The sequence below is a fragment of the Myotis brandtii genome, unplaced genomic scaffold (genome assembly GCF_000412655.1).
Source record: "Myotis brandtii unplaced genomic scaffold, ASM41265v1 scaffold165, whole genome shotgun sequence".
NCBI lineage: Eukaryota > Metazoa > Chordata > Mammalia > Chiroptera > Vespertilionidae > Myotis > Myotis brandtii.
In genome coordinates, this window is record NW_005356042.1 from 1,111,961 (window position 1) to 1,122,927 (window position 10,967).

Here is a 10,967-nt window from a genome sequence, read left to right on the forward strand (position 1 = left end):
GTTAGAGGCTATACTGTTAACTCTGTCAGCAGTTTGTTATTTTATATTGCAGAGTCATATTCCATTGCATGGCTATATCTCAAGTATCCATTCTCTCTCTCTTTTTTAAAAAAAATATTTTTTTATTGATTTAATGGAGGAAGGAAGAGAGAGAGAGAGGAATAAAAACACCAATGATGAGAGAGAATCATTGATCAGCTGTTTTCTGAATGCCCCCCACTGGGGGTGGAGCCCACAACCCGGGTATGCGCCCTGACTGGGAATTGAACCAGTGACCTCTTGATTCATAGGTAGTCACTCAACCACTGAGCCATGCCAGCTGGGCTATCTATTCTCTTTTGATGGATACTTGGGCCATTTCCAGTTTTGATCTATTATGATTATAGCTGCTATTGAGACAGGGCAGTGAGCCAGGACAAGTGGATAGGGAAACGGAGACAGATAACTGAACAAACTGCAGAGCGATTTACAGCAGGTACAGAAGGTCACCTCCCTACAGGTAACATCTAGGCCTCAGTTGTATTTCAGCTCCAGACCCAGAAAAGCAGCAAAACCAGGGAGTGACACCAGGACCAGCTACAATGACTAACAAACCCCTGCCCTAACACGGATGAACCAGTGAAGACCAGGCCCCTGAAGAAGCACACCTAGGAAACTGATGAGTATTGTGTTGAAACCCTTCCCTGAGGTCTCCTCTAAGATATCTGCCTGCAAGAGAGAAATAAAGCTTCAAGACAAAGGACCCAGCACATCCTCTCCTTCTGGGGAGCAGCCACCTCCATTCCCTTTTCCTCTTATCTTCCCCCACTTTTTACCCACAGGTATGCATCTCCTAAACCAGTGATGGCGAACCTATGACACGCGTGTCAGAGATGACACGTGAACTCATTTTTTTGGTTGATTTTTCTTTGTTAAATGGCATTTAAATATATAAAATAAATATCAAAAATATAAGTCTTTGTTTTACTATGGTTGCAAATATCAAAAATTTCTATATGTGACACGGCACCAGAGTTAAGTTAGGGTTTTTCAAAATGCTGACACGCTGAGCTCAAAAGGTTCGCCATCACTGTCCTAAACCATAAAGGGCCTCAAGAAGCTTGCAACCAGGGAGGCAATGGACAGTGGCCCCTCGTCCCTGGCTAACCCCTTAACCCAGCGGTTCTCAACCCCTTTAGCAGTCCAACAACCCTTTCACAGGGGTCACCTAAGACCATCCTGCATATCAGATATTTACATTATGATTCATAACAGTAGCAACATTACAGTTATGAAGTAGCAACGAAAATAATTTTATGGTTGGGTCACAACATGAGGAACTGTATTTAAAGGGCCAGAAGGTTGAGAACCACTGCCACCTGACCCCAAGTCTCCTTTTCTCTGACTTCCCGGAGAGCTAGGGTAGCCCAGCCTAGACTCTCCTGTTGCTTCTATATTAAACCCTCTCTTGTTGCACTGTTCCCAGCTTTAAAAACATTTCCTCATAGTCATCTGGAATCGTACTGTGAAATGTTTCCTGCACAAAGTCAAGAACCTACACACTACCGGCTGGCCTGAGGCAGACCCACTAGGGGCGAGGTCCTCTTTCCAGTAACCCTATGAATCTTTGCTTACAGTCTCTGTGTACAGGGATGCTCTCATCCTCCTGAGTAATACCTAGAAGGACATCACTGGGTCTTAAGGTCAAAAGTGATGTTTGCATGGCCCTCTTGTGTTTCTCATCTCAGAGAACCTGGTCTGATTTCTCACCACCTGGCTGGGTATGCGGTCAGCTTGCAGCAGTAGGAGCCCTGCTGGTACCCCAACCAGTGCCCAAGCTTGCTGGTCTGTTTGTTTAGTTCATTCTGCAGGTAACTTTCCTGCTTACATCTTTTCCAATTGACTTTTTTACTCACAGTAAGTAATTTAATTACTTTCCAAAGGATAAACAAACAGGAAGTTATTTACCATATTCTATGGTATCAGAAAGATGAGTGTTGTAAGCATAGGGAACTAAAAAAAACAGTTATTATAAAGGGAGGCAGAAATGGAGGGAATCAATAAGCAGCAAGCTTATTGCGTGTGTTAACTGTAAGTAGTAAATTAGCATCCAGGAACGCATGTCCTTACCTTCATGTGGGCATTGTGTACGTTATAGTGACTCCAAGACAAGATGACTGGGTAGATCACCTGCTTCTAAGAACACTGAGCAGGATCAAGGACCCTTCCATAGGACAACATCTCATGATCCACCCATTCAACCCTCTCTTGTTTTCATGCCAATTAAGGTCCCATAATAAGCATAAACATTTTTAGATGGTACTTGGCCTTAAAAGGGTCCCACCCAGTAGGTTTGTTTTTTGTTTTGTAATGTTGTTGCCATGCGGCCATAACCAGTTCACTGTCAAAAGCCTGCTTCTCAGTGAGAGGAGTCACGACATCTTGCTGCTAGAGCTACTGACTGGAACCATAAGAAATCTCCCAAGTGCAGGCATAAGAGATAAAATGAACACTAAGATTTCATAGCTCCTACAAAGAAAGCAGTTGAGTTTTAAGATTCAAGAATCATAAAATAATTTAAAGTAAGAAAAGAGGTCATCAGGTAGGTCGTAGTAGAATATAGGATGCTTCGAAATAGACTTATCCATTATAGTTAGGATGCATGTGGTTGCAACTTAGAGAATAGGCAACAGCAAGGCAAACATGGCGATGTTTATTAACAATGAGTTTGGAAGTGGTAGTCCCAGCTCAATAAGGTCATCGGGGCCCAGGGCCACTCTTAGCTTCTTAGCTTTCTTCTTCAACTTTGTGGCCTTGTGGCCCCAAAATGACTGGTACAGCTCCAAGTATCACATACATAAAAGCTTCCAAACCGAACAGGGCAGCTCCTCACAAAATCTTTCCCAGAGGCTAGTAGACTTCATACTTTTATTGGCCAGAATTGGGTCATGTGTCTATCCTGAGACCAGTCACCTTAATAAAGGGGAAAAAGATGATCATGATTAGTGCCAATTACAATTTGACCCCACAACAGGGGATGACTGATTGGGTCGTCTCACTGAACCTTCTAGTCTAAATCCAGTAAAATCACCCCCTTCCAAAAATATTTTTGTACCTCATTTTCTGTTCTGTAATATTTTCTCTCTCCTAGTTCCATGTGTCCGTGGGGGGTGGGGGGTGAACTCTGTGCACCTTCCTACTTCCACCAATGTTTATTAGACTTCATTCCTTTCTATTCCATTCTTTTTTTGGAATGTGATCCTAGCATCCTTTTTCCAGAACATGGGCCACCATCTTGATGCCTTAATCTCCCTCCATATGGATTATTTTTCAGAACTAGCTTACAGTCAGCAGGCTTCTCACAGACCTTGCAAAGTTTTAGGGGCCACAACTACCTGTATGTATCACTTGTAGCTTTTTTTTTTTTAAACCAGAGTCAGTCCTATCAGAGAAAAGAAGGTTAAAAAGCTGAGTGCTTTCTCACATTATATCACTCTATTTGTTTCCCCACTCAGATTCTGTCTCCCACCTCTTTCTCCTCTTCCAGATCTATGGCCTGACTTTTCTTCCATGTGCCTTTCTACCTTTATTATTGTTCTGCTCCCTCCTTTTGGATGATTCTCACAACGAACTTTGCAGACTCCCAGGCCTCTTGCTTATTCCCAACTGTTCTTCACCTCCCTTCCTCCTCCCCCAACCTTGACCTCCTCTAGTGTTTGCCCCTTTCCAGGATCCAGCTGAAGCAGATACACTGCTCTTGCTTTGCGCACAGCTTTCCCACAAGGCACATATGCAGATCCTGGAGAGAAGGCATCAAGTTGGCTGGCCTCCTGTGCTGGGCTTCCTCTCCACTTCCTGCCTCCACCTCCTCTAACTGACCCTGCTTTAGGAGTGGTCTGAGCTGGTCACAGCACAAGCCTGCAACAGTCTCACCACTCACTGTCGTCCACCAGGCCGCAGTGAACCATCTTTGCAGGGTTCCTTAATCACTTCCTGGGTAGCTTTGCTAGGTTTCCAGTCACACTTGGTGATTTGAAGCTTCTAGCCAACTCCCTCTTCTCCTATAAACTGAGACTTGACCTGTGGCCCAGGGAACCTGTGTCAGGGGGCTGAGGCTCCCCTACTTCCTGTCCTTCTGGGTTGTGCTGCTCTAGTTTTTAGTGAAGGAGGCCCTTCATTCTAGGAGGGAAAAGTTTCTCCTACTTCATGGCCAACAATGAGTTCTTTTTGTACATCTTTAAAAACTTACTTATTAATTTTAAAAAGTAGATTGCTGAGCAACCTTGACTGTTTGAAATCAAATCATGTCAGTAAAAATGAAACATCCCCCTGCTACTAGGAAGACCCAGGTGGGAGCCTGTGACACACAGAAGCAGCCTTGCCTTTAGCCCCCAGGGCTTCAGATAAGGAGTTTTCAGATGCAAAATTCAACCTCTGTCTTTATTTTGTATCTTTCCATAGAAATGGGATCCTGACTCTTCTTCTATGTCAGTGGTTCTCAACCTTCCTAATGTCGTGACCCTTTAATACAGTTCCTCATGTTGTGGTGACCCCCAACCATAAAAATTATTTTCTTTTTTTTAAAATATATATTTTATTGATTTTTTACAGAGAAGAAGGGAGAGGGATAGAGAGTTAGAAACATTGATGAGAGAGAAACATCAATCAGCTGCCTCCTGCACGCCCTACAGTTCCTCATGTTGTGGTGACCCCCAACCATAAACTTATTTTTGTTGCTACTTCATAACTGTAATTTTGCTACTGTTATGAATCGTAATGTAAATATCTGATATGCAGGATGTATTTTCATTGTTACAAATTGAACATAATTAAAGCATAGTGATTAATCACAAAAACAATATGTAATTATATATGTGTTTTCCGATGTTCTTAGGCGACCCCTATGAAAGGGTCATTCGACTCCCAAAGGGGTCGCGACCCACAGGTTGAGAACCGCTGTTCTAGGTCCAGGCCTGATATTGCTGTCTTTATGTACAGCTCTGCTTTGCTGTGAGCCTGTCAAACGTGGCTTCATTGAAACTTCACCTAAACATCACCCTTCCCCCAAATTCTATAGTACCCCTGTCCCTTCTTTTGTGAGATCGCTCACACTCCCTCTGTGGAATGTGGTGTCTTTTGCTCCTGCGAGAGAATAAACTTTGTTTGGTACAGTTGTATGAGACAGGCTTTATCACTATTGGATACAACCATTTCTCTAACTTTTGCATTCTCAGTGAGGCAATATTGCCCCCAAAAGAGGTGAAAATTAGTTCTGTGGAAGCAAAAAAAAAAAAAAAAAATCTTACAGTGGTTTGTGCACTTCTGAAAGGCCACACCCATAAACAGATATATAGCATATCTGTTGTATTAAAATGTCATAGGCAAGGTGCCAAGTAGGAAAAAAATATCTTAAAAGACTCCGTAGGGGACAATGATACAAAAATGTTTGAGAAATGGTGTTTCAGCTAATATTGAGTAGCTTTTGATATCCACTGTGAGTCAGGTGCCCAATGGTTGGCTCTCTTTTGCAGAATTGAGTTCATTTGACCTCTGTCATGGTAGATCCAACCTGGTTTGACTTCTTCTTGCACCCCCCAGAACTTTCACTCATGCTTGCAAGCCCCTCACCCGTGAGAGACACACCTACTTGTTCTGCCAAATGGCAAGAATGCATGATGCCCCATCACTTGCGCATACACCCCACACCATCTCTCTACCAGTTTCCTTTACCTGCTTAGATGGGCACAGGGCAGCATGTAGTTCTATGTCTCACTGTGGCCTGTTGACATTTGTCCTGGCCAGACTGCCTCCCTGACTCTGGAAGATGGACTGGCCCGATCACTGTGGTAACGCACAGCTGGAGGGAGAACAGCAGAGTGGGTGAGGGGCATGGACTTCAGAGTCAGCTAATCCCGCCTTGAGGTTTTATTTTAATCACTTACTGGCTGTAGGATCTCAGGTAAGAGACTTCGCCTCCCTGGGCCCATTTCCTCATCTATAAAATAGAAATTTTACCTGCTACATGGTTATTGAGAGGATTGAAGAAAATAACATGTCGGCTATTATTGTTATTCCTCCAACCCAGATCCTCTCCCAGCATTCAGACATCTTATTGTTTAGTCCTTTCCCTTCTGAATCCTTCTACCCACCAATTCCACCTGACACATGTGCACCATAAGAAAACAGAATAAGGAAAGACTTTTGCTTGCTATCAAATTTATTCAGGTAATTTTTGTTCTGTCATTTTTTCATAGATGTCCCTGAAAATCTGAATTTATTGAACAATGGAAATTTTCTGGAAAAGTCCATGTGAGAGCAGGATGCTCCTTCGTGCCTGGATCCTGTGTCCCACTCCTGACTTGCCAGGTCAGTGGCTCTGAAGGGTAGATTCTTCTCTCTTGTTTCAAGTCACTGGGTAGCTCCCTCGGCCCTGGACACTGCTCTCAACTCCTCTTTTACACTTAGAAAAGCACCGGAGCTGGCTGCTGTCACCGAGAGCTCATTTTTCTCCAGAGCTCTCTCACCTTGACTACGTCCTAGGCCTAATCCACAGCGTGTGGGGAGATGGGAAGGGAGGGCAGTGTGGTGAAATCAAGAATTGGGCTTTGGTGAGCACATCCTTAGGAAGGCTGGGTGCCTGCTCTGCTCCGACTGCATCAGTCCCCAGCCTGCCACTCCCAGGTCCCGCCTGACTTGAGCTAGGAACTGCCCTGTGAATGAGATGTCTTTCAGTTCAGGCCACTTGCCACCCGCTCCACAGCCCTCCTAGAGTCCACTACCTGTTCTCTACATTGGACAGCTCCTGAGGTTGCTCCTCTTCATTCTTCTTCAGTTTCAAGCAGCTCTCCTGCCTCCAGAAGCCCCAGACCCCAGGCAGCCTTTGCAGCAGCCTCTGAAAGTCAGCCTGGAACCCAGATGATGAGAAGTAGTAAACCAAGGGATCAACACAAGAATTCAAGGTGCTGAGGAGTAGCACGTAATTTCTCCACACTGGGCTTTTACCCTGGAGGTAGCCCACAACATGAGAAATATTGTAGGGCCCAAAGCAGATGAGGAAGTTAAGCATCGTGGCTGCCACTAGCCCTGCCACCCTCTTCCGCCGGTGGCTGGCTCCCCTCCTGAGTATGCACACCAGGCGGCTGTAGCAGTAGCTGGTGATGAGCAGGGGAATTCCAAAAAGGACCACAGCCATCTCCAGCCGGACAGGCAGGAGAATGGCCAGCTGCTCCTCCTGGAATTCCAGGTAGCAGGTGTTGTGGGAAGAGTTTCCTGAGAATTCGGTGATAAAGACCACACTGCAGTGCCCAGTGGCCAGGAGCCAGCAGGCCCCACTGACCAGGCCAGCCTGTCGGAGCCTTGGCCGGGCCTTGTACCACAGCGGGTAGGCCACGCTCAAGTAGCGCTCGATGCTCACAGCTGTCAGGAAGAGGGACGTGAGATAGATGGTGGTGAAGAAGAGGAATTTGGTTAAGGGGCAGAAAATGAAGGGCAGCCGCCAGTGCATGCCGCTGGCCGCCTCCACCATGCGGAAGGGCAGGAAGAGCAGCAGGAGCAAGTCCGAGAGGGTCAGGTTCAGCAAGATCAGGTCCACGGCCACTGGGCGGCGCTGCAGCTTGCGGGCGAAGATCACCAGAGCCACCAGGTTGAGTGGGAGTCCCACCAAGAAGGTGAAGAGGTACACGGAGAAGTACAGCCAGTGATTGCCGGGGAAGAAGGATGGGTCCAGGCTTGTGTCCATGGTGATGGCCACTAGAGAGAGAGAGAGGTTGTGAGACAGAGAGGGAGAGAGATGGCAGCGTCTCAACAATCCACAGAGAACATCGTCACCACCTCACTTTCTCATGCCCCCTGACGCCTTCCCCACTGGGGTCAGCCTGTCTCCTATTGCTTCCCCCAGTAAAGTAAGCGCCAAGCGGCTCCTCCACATAGTTACTCAGGGCCCAGCACTCACCTGCTTATTTAAGAATCCAAGTGCTCTGCCACTCTGCACCTTGCTGGTTCCTCCAGAGCAAGGGCACTTAGCTATTAATCTGACAGAACTGATAAAGATCTGGCAGTGCCTGTGATGTCACTGCTGAGCCATAACACAAAAGATGCCTTTATCTCTGTATGCAAAATGAAGAGCAAATTCCACAAGTGGAGGCCTGGCTCCTAGGGCAGCCTCCAATGGAATGCCCCCACCAGGCCTGAGCAGACGTCATCTCTCCTTCCCCCATCCTCCACTTGCATTTTATCTGCTCTCTACATGGCACTCGTCTAGTTTGCCTTGTAAGGATAGGAAGCAGGATGCAGTGATGGTAAGTATGGCCTGGGTCCAATGTCGGCTCCGTCACTTATTTACTCTGATATGGGGCAAGTGATGTAAACTCCTTGAATCTCTGCTTTTTCATCTAAAACAGAGGCGATCACAGTACCAATCTCATATGTTATTGTGTAGATTAAAGCATTAGTACATATCAAATGCTTAGAAGCGAGCCTGACATGTTAGGATGTGCACTTAACAGGTGTTAGTTGCCATCATCCCAGTCACTGGTATGGGCTTGTCCCTGGGGTGATGGTAATAATAATATTAATAATAATGATGATGGTGGTGATGATGATAGCAGCTACCTTTTAGGGGGCATATAATCTATAGCAGATACTCTGCTTCTCAAGGTACCACCATTATGTCTTGTGTGCAGAAGTGACTTGCTCCAGGTAATCACCACCAGAATTCAAACCCAAGTTCTGTCCAGCTTCAGAGATTATTTATTTATTCATTCAAATATTTATGAAACACAATGAGATACCATTTTATTCACATGCTACTGGAATGGCTATAAGTAAAAACAGATAATGTCAAGTGTTGGTGAGGATGTGAAGAAATGAGAAGCCTCACATGTTGCTGGTGAGAATACAAAATAGTGGAGTCACTTTTAAGCAGTGTGTCTTTAAAAGGTAAACATAAACTTACCATGTGACCCAATTCCCTTATAGGTAGGTATCTACTTAAAAGAAAGAAAAACATATGTCCGCACAGTCTTGCTCATAAATGTTCAAATAGCATTAGTCGCCCAGCCAGGGTTGCTCAGTGGTTGAGCGTTGACCCATGAACCAGGAGGTCACGGTTCGATTCCTGGTCAGGGCACATGCCTGGGTTGTAGGTTCAATCCCCAGTAGGGGGCATGCAGGAAGCAGCTGATCAATTATTCTCTCTCATCATTGATCTCTCTCTCTCCACCTCGCTCTCTCTGAAATCAATAAAAACATATTTTAAAAATAACAAAAAAATAGCATTAGTCATAATAGCCAAGAAATGGAAACATCCCTCTGTGACCTATCAGCTAGTGAATGGATAAACCAGGTGGCATATCCATACAATAGAACACTACCTGCAATAAGAAGGAATGGAATACCCATGTGTACTATAATGCGGATGAACCTCAAAAACATTATGCTAAGTGAAACAAGCCAGACATTAAAGACTGAGCATTATATGTTTTCATTTATATAAAATGTCCAGAATAGGCACATTTATAGAGACAACAAGTAGATGACTGGTTGCCTGAGGAATGGGGGTGGAAGTGGGAGTTACTGTAAATGAGCATGAGGGATCTGACTGGGGTGATGAAAATGTTCTAAATTGGATTTAGTGATAGTTGCACACCTCAGTAAATTTACTAAAACTCATTGAATTGTACATACCAAATGGGTGAATTTTATGATATGTAAATATTATCTCAATAAGTAGTGGACAAAACAAAGTTTTTGCTGTTGTGGTGCTTACAGTTCGTAATGAGAGGATTGGAGGGTTGAGTGGTGGGAGGATAATACAGAGGCAGAGAACCACTGGAGGAAACACTGCAGGCAGAAGGAATGGCAGGTGCACAGGCTTGACCCACTGGGGGAACTGGTAGGAGGTTTAGGATTCAAGGGCCAGGGGTCAGGAGATGATGCCAAGGGAGGATCATGCAAGGCCCATGGGCCCCAGGGAGCAACTGAAATCTCCCCTATGAGGATGAGACACAAGTAACAGGAAGAAGTGGCCCAGCAGCAGGTGCTCCATAGAGTAGGAGAGAGAATAGTCTCTGGCATTATGGGAGGGGCAGGGGGCCAGCTGAGCTGTTATGGGAACCTCTCTGGAATCACCACAGTGCAGGGAACTAACATGTTTCTGCCTCCGACGGAGCCTCCAGCAAGTTACTTCTCTGGCCTGTTTCCATGTTTATAAAACAGATAATAAAACTTGCTCTGGAGGGCTATTGTGAGTATTCACTCATGCAGCAAACATTTACTGAGAGCCTGCTGTGTGCTAGGCTCTCTTCTAGGTGCTGGGGATATATTAGAAAATAAAACAAAATTCCTTGACCTTGTAGACATTTAAGCATGAAAAGAAATAATTTATATAAATCAGTTCACGCATGCTGGGCACATAGCTACCACTTTTGGTGCTCTTATATGTTCATGGCACTGTCATCATCAGAGGAACAAATCTGCTTTCTACCCCTGTCCTGGTCAGAGCAGATGCCCAAGTGTCTGCCTCCTTTATGGCCTGTCTCTTCTGCCTGCTTTCTTGTGGGTTCAGGGTGCCACCATTCACCTTTGTAAAATAGACCCCAAGGATAGGCATTAATCCAATACCCTAAGTTTTCCAAATGTCCCCTGACCTTGGGGGCCCTGCCTTGAAAGATCACATCCCACATCTACCCCTTCCTTGCTGTAGGCCCTTGGGAAAATTTTTTCTCCCTGCAAAATAAAGATGATAATGGCTTCAGTTACTCCCTGGGGTCCTTCAGCCGGGCCTGCCCCTTTCACAGTCCGGGAGCCCTCAGGGGCGGGAGGCAACCTGGTGATCAGGGGAAGGCGATGCCCCCATCACACCTCTGCTGCTGCCACTGCCAGCAGCACAAGCCTCGGCCAGCCCTGGTTACCTGAGCCTCGGGCTGCCCTGGGCAGCTGGGGGGCTAAGAGGACTGGAAGACTCCAGAGGCAGGTGCGCGGCAAGGCGG

The 10,967-nt window shown here is 45.8% G+C and overlaps 1 protein-coding gene across 1 annotated transcript; it reads right to left on the reverse strand.

The window, feature by feature from the left end:
* Nucleotides 1-6,646: 6,646 nt before the first annotated feature.
* FFAR3 (free fatty acid receptor 3) lies at nt 6,647-7,996 on the reverse strand. The gene is made up of 2 exons (XM_005862655.2): nt 7,931-7,996; nt 6,647-7,728 (listed from the first exon to the last, which is right to left on the reverse strand). The coding sequence occupies exon 2, from the start codon at nt 7,715-7,717 to the stop codon at nt 6,755-6,757; it is 963 nt and encodes a 320-aa protein (XP_005862717.1). The 5' UTR covers nt 7,718-7,728; nt 7,931-7,996; the 3' UTR covers nt 6,647-6,754.
* Nucleotides 7,997-10,967: the final 2,971 nt, after the last annotated feature.